The sequence below is a fragment of the Trichophyton rubrum genome, assembly GCF_000151425.1.
Source record: "Trichophyton rubrum CBS 118892 genomic scaffold supercont2.10, whole genome shotgun sequence".
NCBI lineage: Eukaryota > Fungi > Ascomycota > Eurotiomycetes > Onygenales > Arthrodermataceae > Trichophyton > Trichophyton rubrum.
In genome coordinates, this window is record NW_003456419.1 from 786,917 (window position 1) to 807,811 (window position 20,895).

The 20,895-nt window shown below is 46.4% G+C and overlaps 9 protein-coding genes across 14 annotated transcripts; 4 read left to right on the top strand and 5 right to left on the bottom strand.

Annotated features, from left to right (window-relative positions):
* Window positions 1-47: 47 nt before the first annotated feature.
* On the top strand, window positions 48-1,522 carry TERG_07659 (uncharacterized protein; the record flags this gene model as incomplete). Of its 2 annotated transcripts, XM_003231994.1 has the most annotated exons (4): window positions 48-124; window positions 211-391; window positions 456-1,032; window positions 1,098-1,522. In XM_003231994.1, the coding sequence occupies 4 exons, from the start codon at window positions 48-50 to the stop codon at window positions 1,520-1,522; spliced, it is 1,260 nt and encodes a 419-aa protein (XP_003232042.1). The 2 variants fall into 2 exon arrangements, with proteins under 2 accessions (XP_003232042.1, XP_047607326.1); XM_047750452.1 differs by lacking the exon at window positions 48-124 and having other exon boundaries at window positions 263-391.
* Window positions 1,523-1,628: 106 nt separating this feature from the next.
* On the bottom strand, window positions 1,629-2,678 carry TERG_07660 (uncharacterized protein; the record flags this gene model as incomplete). Its single annotated transcript, XM_003231995.1, has 1 exon — window positions 1,629-2,678. The coding sequence occupies one exon, from the start codon at window positions 2,676-2,678 to the stop codon at window positions 1,629-1,631; it is 1,050 nt and encodes a 349-aa protein (XP_003232043.1).
* Window positions 2,679-3,220: 542 nt separating this feature from the next.
* Window positions 3,221-4,098, bottom strand: TERG_07661 (uncharacterized protein; the record flags this gene model as incomplete). Its single annotated transcript, XM_003231996.1, has 3 exons — window positions 3,221-3,269; window positions 3,338-3,774; window positions 3,853-4,098. 3 exons carry the CDS (start codon window positions 4,096-4,098, stop codon window positions 3,221-3,223), a joined length of 732 nt encoding a protein of 243 aa, XP_003232044.1.
* On the top strand, window positions 4,050-5,938 carry TERG_07662 (uncharacterized protein). Of its 2 annotated transcripts, XM_047750453.1 has the most exons (4): window positions 4,050-4,916; window positions 5,011-5,228; window positions 5,288-5,641; window positions 5,699-5,938. In XM_047750453.1, the coding sequence occupies exons 2-4, from the start codon at window positions 5,025-5,027 to the stop codon at window positions 5,876-5,878; spliced, it is 738 nt and encodes a 245-aa protein (XP_047607327.1). In that variant the 5' UTR covers window positions 4,050-4,916; window positions 5,011-5,024; the 3' UTR covers window positions 5,879-5,938. The 2 variants fall into 2 exon arrangements, with proteins under 2 accessions (XP_047607327.1, XP_003232045.2); XM_003231997.2 differs by having other exon boundaries at window positions 4,050-5,228.
* Window positions 5,939-6,076: 138 nt separating this feature from the next.
* Window positions 6,077-7,953, top strand: TERG_07663 (uncharacterized protein). 3 transcript variants are annotated; one of them, XM_047748809.1, is made up of 2 exons: window positions 6,077-7,467; window positions 7,539-7,953. In XM_047748809.1, the coding sequence occupies exons 1-2, from the start codon at window positions 6,810-6,812 to the stop codon at window positions 7,682-7,684; spliced, it is 804 nt and encodes a 267-aa protein (XP_047604798.1). In that variant the 5' UTR covers window positions 6,077-6,809; the 3' UTR covers window positions 7,685-7,953. The 3 variants fall into 3 exon arrangements, with proteins under 3 accessions (XP_047604798.1, XP_047607329.1, XP_047607328.1); XM_047750455.1 differs by having other exon boundaries at window positions 6,077-6,265; window positions 6,332-7,953; XM_047750454.1 differs by having other exon boundaries at window positions 6,077-7,953.
* Window positions 7,954-7,979: 26 nt separating this feature from the next.
* On the bottom strand, window positions 7,980-12,556 carry TERG_07664 (uncharacterized protein). 2 transcript variants are annotated; one of them, XM_047750456.1, is made up of 3 exons: window positions 9,073-12,556; window positions 8,473-9,016; window positions 8,255-8,273 (listed from the first exon to the last, which is right to left on the bottom strand). In XM_047750456.1, the coding sequence occupies exon 1, from the start codon at window positions 11,436-11,438 to the stop codon at window positions 9,129-9,131; it is 2,310 nt and encodes a 769-aa protein (XP_047607330.1). In that variant the 5' UTR covers window positions 11,439-12,556; the 3' UTR covers window positions 8,255-8,273; window positions 8,473-9,016; window positions 9,073-9,128. The 2 variants fall into 2 exon arrangements, with proteins under 2 accessions (XP_047604799.1, XP_047607330.1); XM_047748810.1 differs by having other exon boundaries at window positions 7,980-11,401; window positions 11,472-12,556.
* Window positions 12,557-15,205: 2,649 nt separating this feature from the next.
* TERG_07665 (uncharacterized protein) lies at window positions 15,206-16,132 on the bottom strand (the record flags this gene model as incomplete). Its single annotated transcript, XM_003232000.2, has 1 exon — window positions 15,206-16,132. The coding sequence occupies one exon, from the start codon at window positions 16,130-16,132 to the stop codon at window positions 15,206-15,208; it is 927 nt and encodes a 308-aa protein (XP_003232048.2).
* A 344-nt stretch (window positions 16,133-16,476) lies between these two features.
* On the bottom strand, window positions 16,477-16,773 carry TERG_07666 (uncharacterized protein; the record flags this gene model as incomplete). Its single annotated transcript, XM_003232001.2, has 1 exon — window positions 16,477-16,773. The coding sequence occupies one exon, from the start codon at window positions 16,771-16,773 to the stop codon at window positions 16,477-16,479; it is 297 nt and encodes a 98-aa protein (XP_003232049.2).
* Window positions 16,774-19,090: 2,317 nt separating this feature from the next.
* Window positions 19,091-20,107, top strand: TERG_07667 (uncharacterized protein; the record flags this gene model as incomplete). The annotated part of the gene is made up of 7 exons (XM_003232002.1): window positions 19,091-19,149; window positions 19,224-19,257; window positions 19,346-19,451; window positions 19,523-19,558; window positions 19,634-19,685; window positions 19,745-19,803; window positions 19,902-20,107. 7 exons carry the CDS (start codon window positions 19,091-19,093, stop codon window positions 20,105-20,107), a joined length of 552 nt encoding a protein of 183 aa, XP_003232050.1.
* Window positions 20,108-20,895: the final 788 nt, after the last annotated feature.

Here is a 20,895-nt window from a genome sequence, read left to right on the forward strand (position 1 = left end):
TACATTTCTTTCTCTTTTTACAGCTTATATAAGACCCGTCTATCGAAATGGCTACCGCAAGACTAAACGCTGTTCTAGCGCAGCTCAAGCCTGCTACTGGTGGAAGCAGTGCTGTCCAGAAGATGTACGCCCACGCCCCAAGCCATCATACGCCTGTGCAGATGGAATATGGACATTTGAGCTTGAACGTTGCTAATGTAGTCTGTGCAGTACCCAGAAGAATCCCGATGATATCGTCATTACTCTTGCGGCACGAACCCCCATGGCTCGAGGTTTCAAGGGAAGCTTCAAGGATACCGAGCTCGATTATATTGTGTACTCTCTTTTAAAGGAAGTTGTCTCTCGCTCCAAGCTTGATCCAAGTATCATTGAGGACGTTGTCATGGGATGCGTAAGGAAGCCTGCCTTGATTCGCTGCTGTCTCACATATTTGGTAGCTAACTGTGATTTGATAGTCGAACAACGAGCGCGCATCTAGCATCATCCGTGCTGCCTCTCTCGCTGCCGGAATTCCCTATACATCCGGCGCCTCGGCCGTCAGCCGATTCTGCTCCTCCGGTCTTTACTCTATCCAAGATGTCGCCAATCAAATATCCAACGGATCCATTGAGATTGGTATTGCCGTTGGCGCCGAGTCCATGACCAAAGGCCCCACTGGAAAGCCCGCTCCATTTGCGTCAGAAGTGCTCGCCAACCAGGATGCGGCTGACTGCTCTCAGCCTATGGGTCAGACATCTGAGAACGTCGGTGCTGACTTTAACATTTCCCGTGAGGCTCAGGACCGATATGCGGTTGAGTCTTTCCGTCGTGCTGAAGTGGCACAGAAGGCTGGACACTTTGTCAACGAGATTATTCCGATTACCACAAAGGTAAAGGATCCTAAGTCTGGAGAAGTTAAGCAGATCACTGTAACGAAAGATGAAGGCCCAAGATACGGTACTACCTTTGAGGCATTGAGCAAGATTCGTCCGGCTTTCCCTCAGTTTGGTGACAGAACCACCGGTGGAAATGCCAGTCAAATTACTGATGGAGGTGAGTAGTTGCCAACTTCTTTAATTTATACTTGAAGAAATTTTGCAATACTAATACTCTAGTAGCCGCTGCCGTCCTTCTCATGAAGCGCTCAAAGGCCGAAGAACTCGGCCAGCCTATTATCGGCAAATTTGTCGGCGCTACCGTTGCTGGCGTCCCACCACGCATCATGGGAATTGGCCCGTCTATTGCAATTCCCAAACTCCTTTCAAAGTTCAACCTTCGCAAGGAGGATGTCGATATTTTTGAGATCAACGAGGCCTTTGCTTCCATGGCTGTCTACTGTATTAACACTCTCGGACTTGACCACGCTAAGGTTAACCCATGTGGAGGTGCCATTGCCCTCGGCCACCCACTTGGCTGCACAGGCACAAGACAGGTCTGCACCATCATGAACGAGGCAAAGAGACAAAACGCAAAGATCCTAGTTACCAGTATGTGCATTGGAACTGGACAGGGAATGGCTGGTCTGTTTGTTAATGAACAGTAAATCGTTTATCTTCTTTTCATTAAATATAATGGATGGCTAGCCTTGCTCCTTGGGTATATAGAATTCATGAATTATGTTCCAATGATATCAGTGTCATATATATTCATCAGGGATCCCGTTCATCCTTACTGCTGGGATTATCTTCAGAATGCTCCTGTGGCTTCACCTTTGCCATTCGAGCCTCGGCAGCGTTGGCCAGAATCTCTCGCCTACTCAGGCCTTTCTGAGAGTTCGCTGGCCGAGTCTCACTTGACTCTCCAGGTAAGCCACCAAGAACATACTCACCTCCGGTCCAACCGCCGTGGTCTACAACCCCTTGGGCATTCATATCTTCCCAGTCAACAGGATTATAGAACTCCTCATCACTAACACTTCGGCCTTTATTTCCCCAGTAGTCGGCTCTTTCGACTTCTTTTTCAATCTGTCCTGTCAAGTCCCAAAAGTCCCGATTATGTTCACTAAACTCGCAATGTGCAAGTTCGTGACATAATGTCTTTCGTATGGTCCTATAATCCCTATATCCATCATATGCATCTGTTCGAAGTCGAAGTTCGATAACCTCCCCTTTATTTCGGTTCAGGCCGAGGGTACGAGACGACATCGTCGTATGCTGTGCGGGATCCATTTCAGTAAGTAAAGGAATCGAGAATCGATGGCGAGTCATCGCCTTGCGAATACCGGGGTCATCTCGTAGACGAGCGAGGAAATTAAGGCTTCGTTCAGGATTGGGTAGGTAGGGTAGTGGAAGTAGCTTATGGAATGTATATTGGGAGGAAGATGAATGTGTCGGGCGTGCGGATGGTTTTGCAGGTTTTATTATTGATTTTCGGGCCGGAGACGACGACAGAGGTCTCTTTAGAGACTCTATTTCACCGCTGGTACTACCCAGAAGGGTTATCTTTGCTCGAGGGGAATCTAGAGGGAGGGAGGATAACGGCGTTGGCGGAAACGGAGGTTTCTGCAGGCCCGGTTTGGGTGAAATAAGTAACTTTTGGTTATGCAATGGAATGGACAGTTTCTCTGAAAGCTCCTCCGAAAGATCTTGAAGTGTCGAACCGTATGGCAGTGATATAGAGTGAGCGTTGCCTTGATGATGAACTGTGATATTGATGTTGCCTTGCTCGTCTGAGATGGTCTGCATTTCGTTGGCGTCCATTGTGAATTAGCTAGCCAAAAGTCTTATAATAACTCTGCACTTTGCATATAGCTTCTGTCTCGAAGCCGACGTATCAGCTATTTATGCTAATGATTCGCAACCTTGTTGGCTTTGTATTTGGAAAGATGTCGAAAGCTGGCTGTTCTTCTGCTGGGTGTCTGGCTTAGTAATCAGTTACCGGCTTTAAGGCGGACTTAATGTTGCCGAGGCTCAGCGCTGAACCTTATTCATATAAGTCAAAAGAAAGGAGCCGAAAAAGGATTCAAGGAACATCATCCAAAGTGAAATGCACGCATACTGGATAACGATGGCCTCCATAGTGTGCAGAACATTAGACCCGATCCTGATAAAACCAATAACTGTCACTCCTCGGGACTGTGAGGTTTAACTATCAACCATGATCAGAATACCACCGGCAGCAAGCTGTACCATGATATATCCCTAGTTCAATGTGTTATCGACAGCCCAGTCAGTTGGCTTAGAGGCATCCTTTCCACACAACTTATTGTTCAACACCGTTATTGGATGACTCCTCGGTTGGCCTAAGACAGAAATGGAACCCATTCCCGCAATTCACCATTCCACGAATGACTGTTACTGGTAGATTAGCCCCTGGCTGTCGGATACCAACTTGTGAATAGTTGAAGGCACCAACTTACTTCTCGTATGTGATTCTCCAGAGAGAAGCATTGCCGTATTCTGCTGCCAGAATACCGATATAATTAAATGGAATGCTTGCAGGTACCCCTTCGCAAATGCTTTGGCGCAAAGGATAAATGTCGGCTTCTCGGTACTGGTGGAAATTTTTGTCGCTGAGCACTCCCGGCTCGGTATCATAGTTAAGCTCACTGATTCCTGTGATATCAGTGTAGATACCATTGGAAATATCAGTCCATCGAGCATCGATGACATTCTGGCCGTCTCCACGGTGTCGGTCTTGTGAAGCCGGGTTGACATCTAGCAGATACTGACGTTTCCTCCTGCTGCCTGGCTTGCTACCAGTGTAATTATAGACCGTTTGATTCAGGTATTTTCCGAGATATATGAGTGTATTAGAGCTGACCTGTGTATCTAAGTCCCAGTCCCATGGAAGTATCTATGCGCGATCACCTGGGTTAGTTCCTACTTTCAACAACCCGCTCTGAGATATCCTAGCATCAAATGAAGATCTTACCTTTCCATTCCACCACCAACCTAGAAGTGTGCCGTGGGCTATCCAGGTCTCCAAACTGTTCTCCTGGAAAAATTGCAGATATGCTCGAATCATATCCGTCAAGCTCTCCACTCGATCTGCAGGCTCTACAACCCCCTTAAAAAACCTGCTATCATAATGGCGAAGGGTGTCATCCGTCCCAGGTTCATCGAAGTATTTACCAAGCGTCTCTTTCACGGGTCTCGATGTGGCTTGTGAAACAGCCATGATGGCATGGCTTATAATTAACGACACTGGAAACAAAAGCGACCTTAAGACTTTCATCGTCACTCGGCACACGTATACCTACACTGTCACGTTTTGGCATTTCCTAGAGGCATTTGTTACGGGACGGCTGGGTGGCGTGGTCCAAATTGATGTTGGAGCTGTTTGAAGGAATAACAATATGGGATATTGACTTGACTGTTTCAACTGATAATCACTTCGGGTAGGATGCCTTATACATGTAATTCACAGGCAACAAATAACAATAGGTTCGTTAAAGAGAGAGAATGAAGTCTGCTGCATGTGTTTCATCTTCCTACGCTGTCCACGGTGATGCTTTATGTGGTCGCGTGCCCAGTTCTGCTCCTGCTGCCACTAAGCCGATATAAGCAGCGCTTCACCCATGGTTCAATACACAAGTTGGAGCCGTAGCTTCCATTAGGGGCTTTTTTACATAGGCGGGGGCGATCCCATTTGCTTACTTATACGTTTAACGTCTGGTTTGGGGTTTATATATACCAAGCCCGACATTTTTTAGCCACGAGACCACTTTCTACTAAGAATGAGAAAGTTATGTGGCAATATGAATGAAAGCCCAACGAGAATGCCAGTAAGCAATCAATAATATAGTTATGGTAATATATAAATCTTGAGCGCAGACTGATGCTCTCCATAAACACGTCCTTGCTGTACTTTGGTGCTCACGTGACTCGTGACTCACTCCACGCCTGCTATAAGCGAGTGACATAACCATTCTTCCTTACTCTCCACACGGCACAAACAACTAACCCTTCCTCTCCATACGCAAGCCTACATACATCGTAAGTTGTCTTGAACCCATCGACTCCGTCCTTGAATCCATCGACACCGTCAATATGGCACCATTTATAACTATTGAGCTAACCCCTCCCTCAGAGAGCCACAAAAGCATGTCGCCATCTGATTTTATAACGAGTGACCACGCTATAGGAGGCTTGAAGAGGAAGCTCCAGATCGACCAACTTGATGGGAAGCGAATACGACTGCTATCATCTGTGGAAGAGGACGAGAAGAGTACTGAATGCACTCGGCAGAGTATCCCTGTGGTAGTCCCTCTGTCCCCAGTGCTAAAGACCATCAGTAACAAAATGGAAGTAAGTATATGAATCTTTTCTTCTTTATCCAAATAATAAATAATAATATATACTATTAGGTCTTACAACAGCAAAACGCAGAGCTGAGGGAGATGAATCAGCTGTTAAAAAACCAACATCAAGCAACTCTGGAGATGAATAACACGTACCTTGAAAAAGTAACTATCTTAGAAAAGGATATGGAAAGTCAACTACACCAAAGAGCAAACCTCTGCATCGGAAATATGCTTATCGAGATCGTGAGAAAAATAACCCAAAAAGATACGCCAACGAGTTCGAAGACACTCCCAACTGATACCCACGAGATGTCAACCACAAGATTAATTCAACGAGCGGCAGCGCTTACTAATAAAGACTTACAAAAATCAAATATCCCGACCAGGTACTGGAAGACGATCAGAAATATTAAGAAGGTATTATACCTCTATCTATATATAAACTAGATTATTATATACTAATATATCTACTAGTATATCATCGCTCGGAATTCTTCTGCACACGAGTCGTGCGGTGAATTTGCAATGATTCTGAAGAACCCTTCTATGGAAGCTTATTATCTTGAGTGGAGTGGCCTGTTTACATTCACTTACGAGGAAACTGTCGAGAGTGTTTTTGAAAGGTGTAGCCAGCCTTTCGAGGTCGAGAAGTAATACTATATATTATTAAACCAACCTTTAAGTCGAAACGAAGTTAGTTTTTTTTTCCCCTTTAAATTGATTATAATTAATTTATTATTTTCTATTTTTATTTATTTAATATAATATTATTAATTTTCGATTAAACTATATAATAAATTAATAAAATTAGCTATATTAGCTAATTTAATTTAATATTAAATTTTAAATTTATATTAATTTAGACATCAACAACGCTTTTTTGTACTTGAACGCGCGATAGCCGGTCAAACGAGCAAAACAACCAGCCGGCTAGACGGTCTCTCTCCGGCAGCATGTCCCATCCACCAGCAGTACAGCGCAGTCTCACTCTTACAGAGGAGCTGGAGAAACTTGAACAGTCCATCACTCTGACATTACAAGGTAAGTGGTCTTTGGGTTCGATGTATCGTTACCGCTGGCTAATGTGTGGTGTCTATTGAAACGCAGAAATCGATTCCAATTTTAATAAAGCCCACCGGATCGTTACCTCTAGCATCATACCAATCGTTGAACAATACGCGGAGAACTCAAAGGACGTTTGGGAAACTTCCAAGGTAGAATCGCAATAAACTGCAATATGTACGCTTAAACGCATTCATCTGACAAACGATATTAGTTCTGGAAGCAGTTCTTTGAAGCAAGCGCCAACGTTTCGTTGTCTGGCTACGAGGAGCAACCGCCAATTGATAATGAACAGGACGCTACTGTTAGTACCAACGCGACCGCTACAGATGACTCAACTTACCAAGAAGAGTCCGAATCCTATGCTTCACCTTCTTCGGAGCATATATCAATAAACCAGAAGGTTAAGGATGAAGATGACCCTGACCTTTCGACACTTTCATTATCCCCTTCACACAGCACTCCGCGTGCCAGGGGCATATCATCTCGTGCCATACCCGATGATGATACTACCTCCCCACGTATGGAATACTCCTCAACCTTTGACCAACGTGAAGATAATCTACCCGCTATTGAATCACCCCTCCAGCTCTGCGGCGCAGGACCCAGGACCCCCGGGAAAGAAAACCAGCTTGGATATAACGAAATTGCTACACCTAATACTTCCTCATCTACCGCGTTCAATCCTACATCGAAACTTAACCTATCTACGGCTCTAAAGGGGGATAGGGCCGACCCTCTCATGCACCGGGTTCTGGATAAAACGTATCGTGTTCAGGCAACCCCACTGACAAACACACGAAGGCTTACTACCGCTAAAGGGAACAATAAATTTAACGTCGCTACTCCATCTACTTCCCGGTATAAGCTGGATGATTCTCCTCTTTCAAGCCCTGAGCTAGAAGCGCCTAAACTACACACAGAGTTGTTCGACTCACCTATGATTCGACGCAGCGCGGCTAAACGCAACCACAGCGAGACCAGAACTCCTGGAGTTAGTATTCTAGCCACACCTTCAAATAAATTCAAAGGAGATCCAAACCAGTGGGACAGTGATGAGGACTTTAAGAAAGGCAGATATGCGGATGATGATGATGAAGATGACTCGGCGCTCGTTGACTTTAGCCCACCAAAGACCATGCAGTTCCACGTGCCGCAAAGTCGACTAATGAAAACTCCAGGTATGTTCACTTCAACTTTCGGCTTCCCCTTGGTTATAACATGATACTCACATACATTACCAACGATACAGCAAAGGAAGCCTCGAAGCGAATCGTTTCGGATTTACTCTACACTGCTGGGGCGAGCGAGCTGACTGATGATCTGGGCGATATTTATGATGACCCTAACAATAGCCCAAGTATTATTCGCCGCTCTGGTGTAGATGAAACGTTTTAAGCTTACTTATAGATCAATAATACTCTAGCATTCAATTTCCACACGAATGACGGACCCTAGCAAGTCATCTGCATATCCATGCTAGTTGATTGTTGCTCCATTTTTACTACTAGACATAATTAATCTACTATCGTAATCATTCTTGCTTGCTATTAATTTGCTAGCTACTAGATAAGTAGCAATAAGTCGAAGAGTTGAAGGGTATTTGGACAAAACCATAAACAAGTAGTACGCGCAAAAAGGGGGTAGCTCTCAACAAGTCAAAAAAAAAAAAAAAAAAAAAGAAAGAAAGAAAAAGAAAAGAAAAGAAAGGAAAAAAGGAATGACACAAGAACAAAAGCAAGAGTGGCAAAATCATCGTAGCTGCAAAAGGCATTAAGAGGGGGATAAATAGAGGACGCAAGAAAAGGGAAATAAAATCATACTCCAATCTGGGCCAGCAGAAAGTTTCTATGATTTCCGAAGTTGTGTTTCAATTCCAGTACTTCTTCCCCCTTTTGTTTTCCCATTTGCGAAATTGAAGAAGCGAAATAGAAAAATGGCGTGCCACATGTAATCGGTGTAGAGCGGAGGAAGAGACAGTAAGACGCTGTAGCCATTGTCAAATTAGCAGCCAAGCCAGAAGTTTGGAGAGGATCGGGAAGGAGTTGCGAAATGAGGAAAGATAAATTATGTCAGGCAATAGGAAGGCATAATGCAAAAGTAGCCCCTCCAAATTTTCTTCCTGAAATTGTTTTATCCATCAAGAGAAATAGGAAAAGGGCTGTTAGCAGAGGTTGTAGCTTGACCTTGGCTGTGTCCGCAATTCTAGCCTAGTTGCGGTGTTAGCAACATTTCACTCTTCGATGCCCATGAATATGTCCTGGCAGTTCTCTACCATGAACTGAATCGTTTCATTCTTCTTCTGGACATCAGTCATTTCACGACTTAAGCTCTCGGGGCGCAAGATGGTAGGTGCAAAAACGACAGCAATGTTGAGACTAGTCATAAGATTTTCCTTCTCGCGATCAACAACACGCTTCAAGTGAAAAACGAGGAATTCTAAAACATCCCTATGCACGCGAGGAAGTTCCTGAAGGGCCTGTTGGATTATCTCAATTCTCGCTGAGACGGGCGTCACATTTGTTGCTTCGATAAGGATATCATACACAGGGTATGTAACGAGCGGAGTCGGGAGCATTCGGAAATACTGTTTAAGGGTGGAGGTAATGGCATTAATATCGAGGTCAGGATCCGATATATCGTAGTCGCGAGAACGCTCGAAACCTTCGCGGATAGCCTGGACTTGGGAACTCCCTCCAGATTTACGATAGATTCCTTCAACGTCCATTCCTGCAGAGCCCAGATTAGCAAATATTTTAATAGTTGGTAGATCGAAGCATCCCTACCCCGAAGTTCAACTTCCTCGATACAACGAGTGACAATACTAGGTATGACAGCTTTCTCAATTTCCAAGCGCTGTTCCAGCTCGCCACCAAAGAGATCTAGCAAATGTTAGCTCTACTAAACAAAGCAGACAGTAAGAAATAGATCGCAAAATGAGCTTACTCGTTGGAGTATCCAAACCGGGTGAACTTCCGTTGGACTGTCCCTTCCATGGAGTGGGCTTGGTCTTCTGATTGCTCCCAAAGAATCCAAACCCTTGCCTGGATGGGTCCTGTGTTTGTGAGCGTGGCATTGTGGAACCGTTATTTTCTTGTTGAGAGGTGGAAACAAACGAAGAGTTCTCGTTAAGTTGGCCCTCTCGTTGATATAAAAATGCCCCCTTAAGGCCCTTGGTAACTCCCTTTGCAACGTTCTGACCCTTTTTCCAGGTGAATTTCTTGGGTTGTCCTTTGCGAATATTCACAACATGGGGGCCTTGAATGACTGTGGCCGGCTCGGCTTCTTCCGGCACTGTAACGCTAGAGCTGGAGCCTACCGCTTCATATGGGGTAGAACGTGCTTCTAATGAGGTACTTGGTTTGTCTTTTTGGTGGGAATATATTCCTAAGCCATTTGGAGGAGGTTGTCGAACGCTACCACCAGATGTATTGGAGTTCGCCTTGTATAATTCCTGAATTTGGTGCACCAGCTGGTTGTTTAATTCTGCCAACTGCGCATTCTTCAGAGACAATTGTTCGAATTCCTGGAAACTCTTGTCTTTCATCTTCCCTAAATTAGATAATTCTTCGACCAAATCATTGCGTTTCTGAATCAATTCTTCGATCTGCGGGGCAAAAGTATTTTTCAAATTCTCCAGAGATTCCGCCAGGTCTCGAAGAACCGAATTGCTCATCTTCCCCAGGTCAAGCGGCTTATTATTTTTCTTCTCAGCTGCGATGTGTTCCTTCCATACCTCCAGCTCCCGGAGGATGATCTCTTTTTGAGCATCTAAGAAGATCACGGTAGATCTCTTCTCCCGTAGCTCTGTATTGACCTGCTTAATATTTACAGTAGCATTAAGCGAGGTCTCTAATTCCAAAATCTTCTGATCCTTTTCAATAACCTTCTGGCGTTCCCGTTTCAATTCGCTCTTGAGCCACGTTAGTTCATCTTTGGGGTCAAGTCCACTAGAAGTTGGGCTACTAATATCATTCCCAGAGTTGCCTGCCTCGAGGGGAGTTTTAGCAGGCCATTTGCTATCTCGGGATAACCGTGAGCCTTTGTCACTGAAGCTTCTACCGTGTCGAACAGAATTCGACACCTTACGTAGGAATGAGTCTTGAGCTTGCGGGTCATCCCCAAGAATTCGTGCCATATCTTCATCTAGAGAGAAGTCTCCAACAGCACTATAACGTAGAAGGCCGGGAGAAGAACCAGATGGATTTTGACGCTGAGAGTCCGGGGGTAAAACATTTCCGCTCGCTCCTCCAGATGCAGACCTCGTATGGGACGGTGATACAGCACCCGCACCACCGGTGGTGGTATTGAAGTGGCTTGGCGGCGTAGTTTCAACGGCTTTCGAAGCTACCGATGCATAGTCAGAACTAGTTGAGGACCTAACGGTACCCTCCGGCTTCTCCGCATGGTCCTGTGAAGGCTGTGGTATTTCTTTCCTTTGGATATTATGATGTAGCTTGCTCTCTAGAGAGTCCCCTCTCTTGGGTGGGTACTGCAGCTGATTTGAGGAAGAAACTGTTCCGGGGTTGGATTGCTCATTTAATACCTTTTTCCTTGGGTTGAAACTGGATGATTGAGAGATAATGGTATCCTTTCCTGGGACTGAATGGCGATTAGATGACCTTTCACCTGGTGTGAGGTGGGCGCTGCCACCCAAAGTGGCTTGATCCTTGCCTCTTGAACCCTCTTGCGATATCCTAGAGCTGTCTATGTTCATGCTAGTTCGAGCACTGTGCGAGCCAGTTCTTTGGATAGCATTATTTGTAGTTTGAGATTGAGGGGGAGTAACAGTTGCCTGAATCCACTGCTGTGGGTTGGGGTTCATTTGGCGCTTATCCTGATATGCAATATGCGTCGGCGATAACACGGGTGGCCCATCTGCTGAAATTCCCAGTGCATTGGAGGGTGCCCGGCCAAAATAATCCTTTTGTCCATCGTTCAGGGTCATGGATGAGTGCGGAGAACCCAAGTGTGGGGACGCATGCTCGGAAGGAGTAGGGTCAAAAGCAACAGGTATAAGGAACTCTTCACCACCGCCGGAGCCATCTGACCTGTGGGTAGCTACCGATTGACGGTTGCTATTATACGTACTCGAGGGGAGGAGTTGGTTATTATCTAGCAAAAAAATGTACATTTTAGCCAAACCCAACATCAAAGCTTTCGCCACGAGTTACTTCAAACATACCTTGGTGTGAAGAGTATGATTTAGCTGCCCGGTCATCTTCTTGTCTAGACTGAGGAAGATGTTCTGTTGTTGAATCGGAGTATATATCGGAAGAGGACGGTGGGGGTGGATTATTTTCAGGCGCTACCATAGAAGCGGGAAGTGATGGAAGTGATTTGTCTAGATGCATGCTGGGAGCCGGGGGCTTTTGCCGTTGCGCAGCATTTCGGGCAGTCCGTTTCCTCCTTCTCGACATTAACGATTCATGGCAATCCATACAGAATATACCCTGTGAGGTCCGCGCGTAACGGAGATTCTCGATCTTTTTCTTGCAATTGCGACATTTGAAGCAACCAGCGCAAAAAGCTTGTTCACCGGTTACAATGGCAACGTCGTCAATCTTGGAACCGCAAGAGCTGCAGCTATAAGCACAGTTTCGGCACACGAGAGAACCATCGCCGACCATGAGGAGATTTACGTCGGAGTCAAGGTAAGCGCCGCAAGTATGGCATCGGAAGCAGTCAATATGCCATCGGTTTCCGGCTAATAGATGGTTAGCTGAGGTTGGTCGCTTGAAGCACAAAGGGGATCAAAATTCACATACCGAGTTCAAAGGCTTTTCCTTCCTCGAGAATCTAGAAAAAGATATTTTAGCAAAAATCAAAACATGATATAGTGAAAATGGAGGGGGAGCCCATGAGCAATACCATACCTCGCCGCATCCTTTGCAGTGGATGGGAAAGTCATCTTGGTCGTCAGGCGACTCAGTCGAGGCTGAAGCATCCATATCCATCTTTGACAATAACCCCAACTGTATTCCAACTGTACGTTCAGGACAAGTGTCGAGTTAAGAAAAAGGGGGATGATCCGATCTGGCAAAAAGCGAGCGAAGAAGGCGGATCTATCGAGGTTGTGATGTGAAGCATCTGAGAAGTAAAGCAGGATGTCCGAGCTTTTGATCACCCTTGGTAGTGAGAATTATCCGGGTAGCGACTTGTTTCAGCTATAATCGCAAAACCGCTACGAAGGTGTTGCCCCAAATATAGACCGATATTCTATCGAATGAGAGGCAGCCGTTGGTTCTTAAACGGCCCCCATTCAGACTGCGTATGTGTATTCAAAAGTAAAAGGAAAGGATGCTCCGGTATTCGTGCAAGGAGGGCGACGAGCGGGGAGGGCGATCAATATGCGATGTCAGGGACGGGGAACGGGGGCAAGGCCGCAGGGCCACGTCGATGTCTGTCTGTACAGAGTATGGGCGGACGTATCAGTGTGAGGTTCAGGGACCATGTGTATGGCTATTTCAGCGTTGTGCTTCCTAGCTGCTCCTCAGCGGCCAAAGTCAGCAGGTCCGCAAAATGACCCGTGGTGCTCCGTAGATTGTTTGTTCGGAGTTGCTTGAAATATACAGTAGCAGCCACCCGTTCTGGTCAACAGAGAAGGGTCGCAGCGGTGCTGAAAATAATATGGAGACAAACAACGGCCTGTTCAGCCACAATATAACTAACAACAGACAGGAAAGACAAGCGGCAAGGGGCAGCTGGTGAGAGAGGGATGGCAACGAGGAGGGATACGAGCTGTCTTGGATGGACTCGAAGCGAAAAAATAAAAAATAAAAAAAAATAACACAGCGAACCAAGAAGATGCGAAACACACCAATTATCTCCTGAAAGGGTGAGCAAAAAGAAAAGAAACACAAGGGAGGGGGTAAAAAGAAAAGAAAAGAAAACCACCAATCGAGAAACTCACCTGCTTCTCCTTTGACAGCGTATATATACTTGGTATGGAGGCCGAAGAGCGTTGCTGCTGGTCTACTTATACGCGGGCGGTGATAATACATAGACGACAATAATGTTCCATATGTCTCCGCTCGTATAGGACCAGCAGGCGATAACGAGTGGCGGATCAGGACTGAGGTCGCAGCAGCAGCAACACTTACAACGAACACGTAAGTTGAGCGATTTCTGTTCGTACCCCGTTCTGCGTTAGTTGGATGGTGAATATGCAAGCTGCACCCCCCCCCTAGAAACAAGGCTGAAGGGGCCTACCATGAAGGATGAGAGGGCGAAAGAGAGCTGTGGGGAGACGGAGCTGCCTAGCAACCCATCATCGTTGCTTGCTTGCCTCTTCTTCTGCTCACTTGAAGGTCCCTTTCTGCTTGATCTCGGACAGGCTCGACCTTTTTCTTCTGATGAAGTTGGATGTTGATGTTGGTCGTTAATTTGTCCTTTTTGGGCCCAAAGTGAAGATCAGGGTCTGGTAAGGTATTGTAACGTTTCCAGCCTTAAAGGCGACGCAAACCCCCAGTTACGCACAAAATACTGCAGGAACTCAGTGCCAATTATGGTAATAGTACTGTAACGTTGTTACCAGTGTTTACTTCTGCTTATGTAACCTACAGAGTTATGTTGAGTTCGGGAAAGGGAGAAGAAGACGACGGAGACGATGAAGACGATGAAGCCGACGGAGAGGACAGAGGAGCCGGAGAGCAGTGTGTGTTGAGGAGATGTGGTAACTGAGGCTGTCACTGTCGCACAGTCAAACCCAGTATCTCGTGAAAAGCTGCTATCAAGGGAGAATGCATGCACCGTCTGTATCAGGGCGCAGGCCAGCAAACCCCTGAGCCACCAAGCATGCTCCCGCCCGCTAACTCACAGGCGCCGGTATGGTTGTGACAGAGCGCTATGAATAGCTGTGCAAGCTGGTGTCGGTGTGTTCATGGGACATGGGGCTCTCAAACATCCTGCCGAGACTGCTTTGCTCGGGCCTGGTAGTAAACAGCCATGATGTCCAGACATACTCAGCAACCCCAAACTTCCAATATTTTTCAATATAGCAAATACGACTGCTTCCTTCGTATTAATATGTCACTTTGCACTTTCCACGTGGCGGGGCAAGATACAGGTACTCCATATGGCTACTCATTCTCGAATCATTCTCATGGTTTCTTCTTCTTGCACCCTTTGAGTCTCGGCAAGTACAGGGGCTTACCACAGTTGAGATCTGCTAAGTTCCCTGTCCATACTGCCCTCCGCATTATTATACGGTCCAGAGCGACGCCCCGGGAGGGACGATTAGACCTTCTGATGCCAGCACCCTCGCAATTGAAACGAAATGTAACTCCCTGGTATTTTAACGAATCCCTGGCTGTGCAATTCGAAACCACGGTCTGTCGGGCAATCGCCCAACTCTTTCTACAAGAAAGATAATAACAATAAAACACTTGAAGGTCCCTTGCGTATACCAGTAGAGTAAATAATTACAAGTCATGAAATTGAATTGAGATCTAATTAATATGAATACAAACACAGCGTCTTTGCTACTTCCAGATAAATGTACACCAAGAAGCATTTTTTGTATGTCCAAAAACGATCCCGACGACCAAAAAACAAATACAAGAATGTTAAACATACAATAGATGAGTCGTATCATTGATAAAATGAAATTAATAAGCGAGTAATGAGCTGAACCCCTGAGGCTGATAAAAAGAACAAAAATCCAGAGGGCTCTTCGAAAAAGGTATAAACAAAACATCAAAATATCATGCCGTCCTCGTCTATTTTCAGCACGGGCTCCGAGCGCAGACTCCTCCAACGGTCCGGGCTACCTGGAAATCCTTGGTGGCCATTGACAAATCACCTGGAGAACTGAACTGGTAGTTAGTAACTTCTTACATCCAGTGTAAGAAGGGGAATCCAGAGTACGTACGGATATTCAACAGAAATTCGTCATGCCGGCAGCTTCATCATTGAAGGTTAGACTCGGCGGCCAGCGATACCGGCAATAGGGCCGGTAGCACCGCCTAGAAGGTTTCCAGTGACTCCCTTGACAGCGCCAGTGACTCCTCCAACTGCAGGAAGTTCACGCTTCTGGTGCTGGGTGACACCCTTGGTGATGTCCATGATTCCGCCGACTGTGTTGGTAGCACCAGTCGATGTCTGTCCGACAACGTTTGCGCCGACGATGCTGCCAGCTCCGCCCACGGTTCTATCAGTAACACCAGAAACCATGTTGTTAACACCCTCCACACGCTTAACAATTCCTCCAGCGACGTTTCCGGTGGCACCACCAACGAGGTTCTTGGCAGTACCAACAACACCAGTAACTCCGTTCAAGTTAGGAAGAGTATCTCTCTTAACGTTGCCAACAACCTGACCGGCTGTTTTACCAGCGGTGTTCGTGACAGCACCGTTGGTAATTCCAGTGGCATCGTTAGCGGCCTGACCAACAACATCACGCTTGAAAGCAGTAGCACCGTCAACTGTGTTGCCAGCTGCTCCATTAACAGCATTGCCAGCGACATGAAGGGCTCCGCCGGCAGCGTGGTTGACGACATCACGCTTACTGTTAGTAGCACCGTGAACAACATCGCCGGCAGCTTGGTTGACAGCGCCGCCAGCAACACCAACAGCACCACCAGCAGCGTTGTTAACAAGGTCACGCTTCACAATGCTTCCGGTCTTGAGTCCGGCAGCCCCGCTAGCGACGCCGTGGACAGCACCGACAGCACCGCCAGCAATTCCATTGACGACATCGCGGCTTGCAACACCTGGGGCAACGTTGTCGACGGTTCCAACAGCACCCCTCGTGGCTGGTACGTTGTTACCAACTCCTCCGACAATGGTGGGAGCGGCCATGGCAGAGCTGGCCATGACGGCCGAGAAAACGATGGAGAGACGCATTATGAAGTTTGTTCGAAGGAATGTGGTTTCGAAGAAATGTGGTTTCGAAGAAATGAAGGAATGAGAACCAGCAAGGGGAATGACTGAAGAGACTGGAAGAAATGAAGAGAATGAATGAGTGACTTGTCTCAAGTTGGTTGCTGGATGAGAAAAGAGAGAGAAGAGCCCTCCAGAAGGGATTTGCCGTCCTTTTATGCTTTCTGTACTCCCGAGTACAGCCCTCTTCCGAGATGTCACCCTTTTCTCTCACCCGTCATTGCAGATCCAGGTACAATCTCGTGTCTCCTTTTGGGGGGCGCACCTTCTAGTGAAACCCAGCTAAAAGGAATATCTGCTGCCTTGTGTTATTCGTTGTATGCCGGATCCGCATTGGCACAAAACAAACTCTCGGAATTGGTGGTCATGCCTGCAAGATCCCACCACCTGCTCCACTCCCTTGTCACTTTGACATCAATAGTCCGAGACGTCTTGATTGAGGGGGCTCTTTGATCCCATAGTTTGGAAATCAGGCTGCCAACCCGAACATGATCTTGTACCCTCGTGTACGGAGTATACCGTAATAAAATGTATGTAGGCTGCAGAACACCCTGTTCAAACCACGTTTCCATCAGCATCACTCGAGCTCTGTAGCTCTCGTTCATCACATTTTGTGGGATGTCTCTGTTCCGATGTCATTTGTCGTCTCGAGAGCGGTTGAGGTCAAAAGAAAATTGTGGCTTTGTCGATCTGTGATCTATGGAAGAATTGAGTTTTGTGGGGCAAAAGGGGGTGAAGGTTATTGGGTCCACGGACGCACCAGCTTTTTAATTGGAGAATTGTTACCTCGGGCAACATTGGCAATCACCACAGAGGTGTTGTTTAAAGGGGTTCGATAGGCGTGGAGTGTCAAAGGGGTATGATGTTCTCCCGCCTTGATCCCTGGATGATGCTTGGGGTACTCCATCAGGAGTACTGAGTACCTGCATCTAGATGAATGTGCTCGGCAGTTCCACAAGTTATTCTCACCGATATCTTGACGGAGTAGTAAAACTAGAACCGAGCCATATTTCAAGCGTATCTCCCATAATTCTTGTCCAGGTGCTTGAACGAGCCTTTCGTGTATAACTTGTTATGCATACTCCGTACGGAATACACTTTTCCCTTCGCATAAGAAACTTCTAGGAGAGCCGTGGTGATAAGGTGTGGTACCAGGCGATTTCAAGCCTGCTTTCTATCTCTGCAAGTAATATCAGCTTTTTTGTCCTTAGCCTGCGATTGTACGCAGTAGGAGCCGTTCTACTGGCGTGCACAGGATAACGTCCCACCACTCTAATTCCCGCGCCCGTACGGAGTATGATCAGGGCTAGAACAATTGAAGTCAGAATATTATTGCGCTCTCTGTTGCCTGATAGACATGCCTGTAAATCGGGAAAGCCAATCGTGAGGGTTGAAATAAGCAGACACTTCAACATTCTCCACCGGGGAAGCTTCGAAGAGTGTGATGCGCAAGAGTGAAAGTATAGCTCTTTCACTCCACATTTTGGGTTGGCCGAGCGACTTGGGTGTTTCTTTCACCCAGTTTAAGGGGATTATCTTGTGAGTTTAACTCCCCGCTTGCGGGTGTTTTCTGAATGCCAATTGGGATATTCGCCACTAAGCTATCAATAGCCTCAATAGCGCCTTTGCATTAGCACTTAGCTAGGTTTATGTTGCTGCACCCCTAGTTCCTGTCGCACGCTTTACTCGTTGTGGCGTGGGAGTGAGACACTTCCGAGCTAGCGTTGGTAAACCACAAGAGACAAGAAGATATTCCGTACCAAGGGGCCATCTTATTATCACTAAGGTGATATGAATCCAGCCTAGGAGTTGGAGATCCTAATATCTTGTCCGCCTAAGGACTCGAATCCATGAACACGCGGCATTACTCCGTATTGACTTTGACTTGGTCGGTTGCAAAAGAAATACAAGCCAGTCGGTAATAAAAAGGGAAATAAAGACTGTCGATATGTGACGAGATGCCTCACGAGCCTCGTTTTGAGCTCTGTACGGAGTACTCCGTACTCTGTTCTGTAGAGACAACACTGTCTGCTTAAAGGCGTTGGTTCTTCGGGGCGTCCCGGATAGGTACGATCCAACACACGAGGCGGGTGGCTTTCTTGAATTTTGGACTTTGTGTTCCCAGAGCCGACGGATTGACAGCCATGATCCAGAAACAGAGTTAGATATTGATGTCAATGGCTGACTTGCTGCCACCTTAATCATTTCATTGCTTGCCTGTTTCCAAAGCTGCTTGTTTATATCTTTGTTGGCTCTGCAGAGAACCTTTTTTTGCATAAAACTTTGGCCCCTGAGAATGATTGAGGTTACCTAATCAGCGGCTTAGTCATAACAGTACTTGCGCCGGTGTTAAATTGATCCGTTCCTGTCCTGTTCGGGACTAGCCTCAAGGTGACCCCCTTTTTGCCTACGCTCCCCAACACCGAAGAGCATCACCGGGCGGAGAAGTGGAAGCTCGAACAGCCAAATGATACGGAGTAAACTTATAGAACTCATTTCACTGGCTATGGCTACAGAAAGCGAACCTTAAGTAATTTGTTCTGTACCTCTTGGTCTATTGTAGAATGGCCCATTGTGTTGGATGCATTTGCGTATGGAATTATGTATCCACGTCCAAATTCCGGCCACTTCAGAGCACCAAACTTGCCATTCAAACTTATAAAAATGTCCCCTATCAACTACGAAATACTCCGTAACGCCGAAACGAACTAGCATTGATGTGTGGGTGTCAAAGGCTTTGAAACGTATTATCGGTTGGTTCCATAGTTAGCCTCGGCCGATATTCAGCCGCAGCAAGAACCTTCTTCCCAGCCTTCCAGCAGGCAGGCAAGTCTTTCATATACCTAAACCGCAAGGTCTTCTCTCGATTCTTGCTGGTTCCCATACATAAACCATCTTTTCTTTCTTTTATGTGATCCAAAAATGGCGGAAACTGAAGCAAAACAAAGAGCAAGGGAGTCTATTGAAACTTTCCTTAAGGTGTAAGCTGCCTAAGCTGCCCCTTGCCCCAATGAATGAGTATTGTACACCGTACATTCTAACATTCTCTCCGTAGTTATGGGGAAATAACGAAAGAGAAAAACTACCAGGTACGCTGTAACATATCTTCGTTGAACCCTTACGAAGTGGAATAGAAGAGGAGTAGCTAGCCGCTGACGCTTCTCCCATCCCTTACAGGGTTATGATAGACGGTTTTTTGAGGATATCCGCCTCATTGATGCTGAGCCCTCAGGGGGTGCAACATGGGAGATGGATGTAACTGAATACTGGTCAAATTTAAATGGTATTAAAGTCTCTGTTTTACCGAGAATTTGCAATAAGAATTATAATGACACCCCGGGTTCAAATACATAGGTGTTATGCATGGAGGTGCGTGTGCTGTAGTATTCGGTATGTTAATATCCTACCTGCTCTTATTATAGAACTCCTGGAATGAAAAAGTTGCTGATAGCCATCGAATGAAAGACATGTGCACTGCCATATCAATGAATCCAGTATCTAAGCCTGGGTATTGGTAGTGCGTCTTTCTCTTCCTATTTTTCGCCATTTGACCACATTTTAATATCATATAACTAGTTTCCTGCAAGGCGTCTCACGATCTCTAAACCTGTCCTATCTCAAGGGGATACCTACTGGTATGTCTTGTCATGATGAATGATATAAACCCCCTTTCCCAGACACGAGTAAACATGAGTGTATGGAGCATGATGTTTAACGAAAGGGCTTATCACAGGAACTACCATCCGGATTAAATGCACTACTCTTCAGCATGGAAGAACAATGGCCATGCTTCGGGGAGTTATAGAGTCCGTGGACGGGAAGATTGTGTATGCAACAGCAGAGCATCATAAGGTTGCCACTCCTGCAAAGCCGGAATTTGCGGAGAAGCTGATGAAAGAAAGAGAAAGAGTAGAGCTCAGGCGGCGACAGAAGTTATGAATAAATACAACTAAACTGAATAGTTAACTACTGAATAGACTGTGATAATCATTCAGATATATTATCTCGCTGAAGAGGGGTTTCTAAAAGAAGACCTGGTAACTAGCTATAGGGGATTATGTATCTTCGTTGAAAGAAACAGTTCATCATCGAGATCGAGTGCAACCTAACGCCGGAACATGTAGTTACGTGCCAAGTTACACCGGCCGACGCCGAGGGCTGAAGAGGAGGCCTGGAGACGCTTGTTTGTATCCAAAATGACTCGCCGTGATTTGAAAGTTACCTCCATGGGTCGCTACCAAGCTCGCCGCCAAGTTGACTAGCCAACCCGTCCCCTCGGCACATCCACCCGAGACGGAGATGCTAGTTATATATAGATACTCACGGAGCTGCATCTATGGTCTTCTACTTCTTTTCCGACCACAGTCAACGCCGGGACATCTGGATACGATAGCCATCTTTATCACTATTCCGCATAACTATCTTAACTACCAATGTGAGTGTGGCTGGTCAGGCAAATAAACGGTAACCAGTTTACTACCCCGTGGGTTCTCTCTCACCACTGCCTACTCTCACAAACAAGCCGGGTCGTTGATGGCCTGTAGTTCTCTGCCCTAGCTAAATGTTCGTCCAACCATCCAGCATACTCTACCAACTTTCCCTCACACATTCCGAACACACGCGGCCGTCCCTTCTATAGCCTCTGCCTTCTGCTCACATGGACGGCCAAAGCCACCAAGCCCCCAAGGAAGAAAACCCGTGATGTCATCTCGTGGTTGGCAGCCGCG

Bases quoted from the DNA above. Each gene is read 5' to 3' on its own strand.
- TERG_07662 (XM_003231997.2), top strand. From the start codon at position 4,971: ATGGCACCATTTATAACTATTGAGCTAACCCCTCCCTCAGAGAGCCAC. The intron at 5,229-5,287 runs GTAAGTATATGA...ATATACTATTAG, and splicing joins CCATCAGTAACAAAATGGAA to GTCTTACAACAGCAAAACGC. The intron at 5,642-5,698 runs GTATTATACCTC...TATATCTACTAG, and splicing joins CGATCAGAAATATTAAGAAG to TATATCATCGCTCGGAATTC.
- TERG_07663 (XM_047748809.1), top strand. From the start codon at position 6,810: ATGGAATACTCCTCAACCTTTGACCAACGTGAAGATAATCTACCCGCT. The intron at 7,468-7,538 runs GTATGTTCACTT...CCAACGATACAG, and splicing joins TCGACTAATGAAAACTCCAG to CAAAGGAAGCCTCGAAGCGA.
- TERG_07664 (XM_047748810.1), bottom strand. From the start codon at position 11,916: ATGGTCGGCGATGGTTCTCTCGTGTGCCGAAACTGTGCTTATAGCTGC. The intron at 11,402-11,471 runs GTATGTTTGAAG...TTTTTTTGCTAG, and splicing joins ATCATACTCTTCACACCAAG to ATAATAACCAACTCCTCCCC.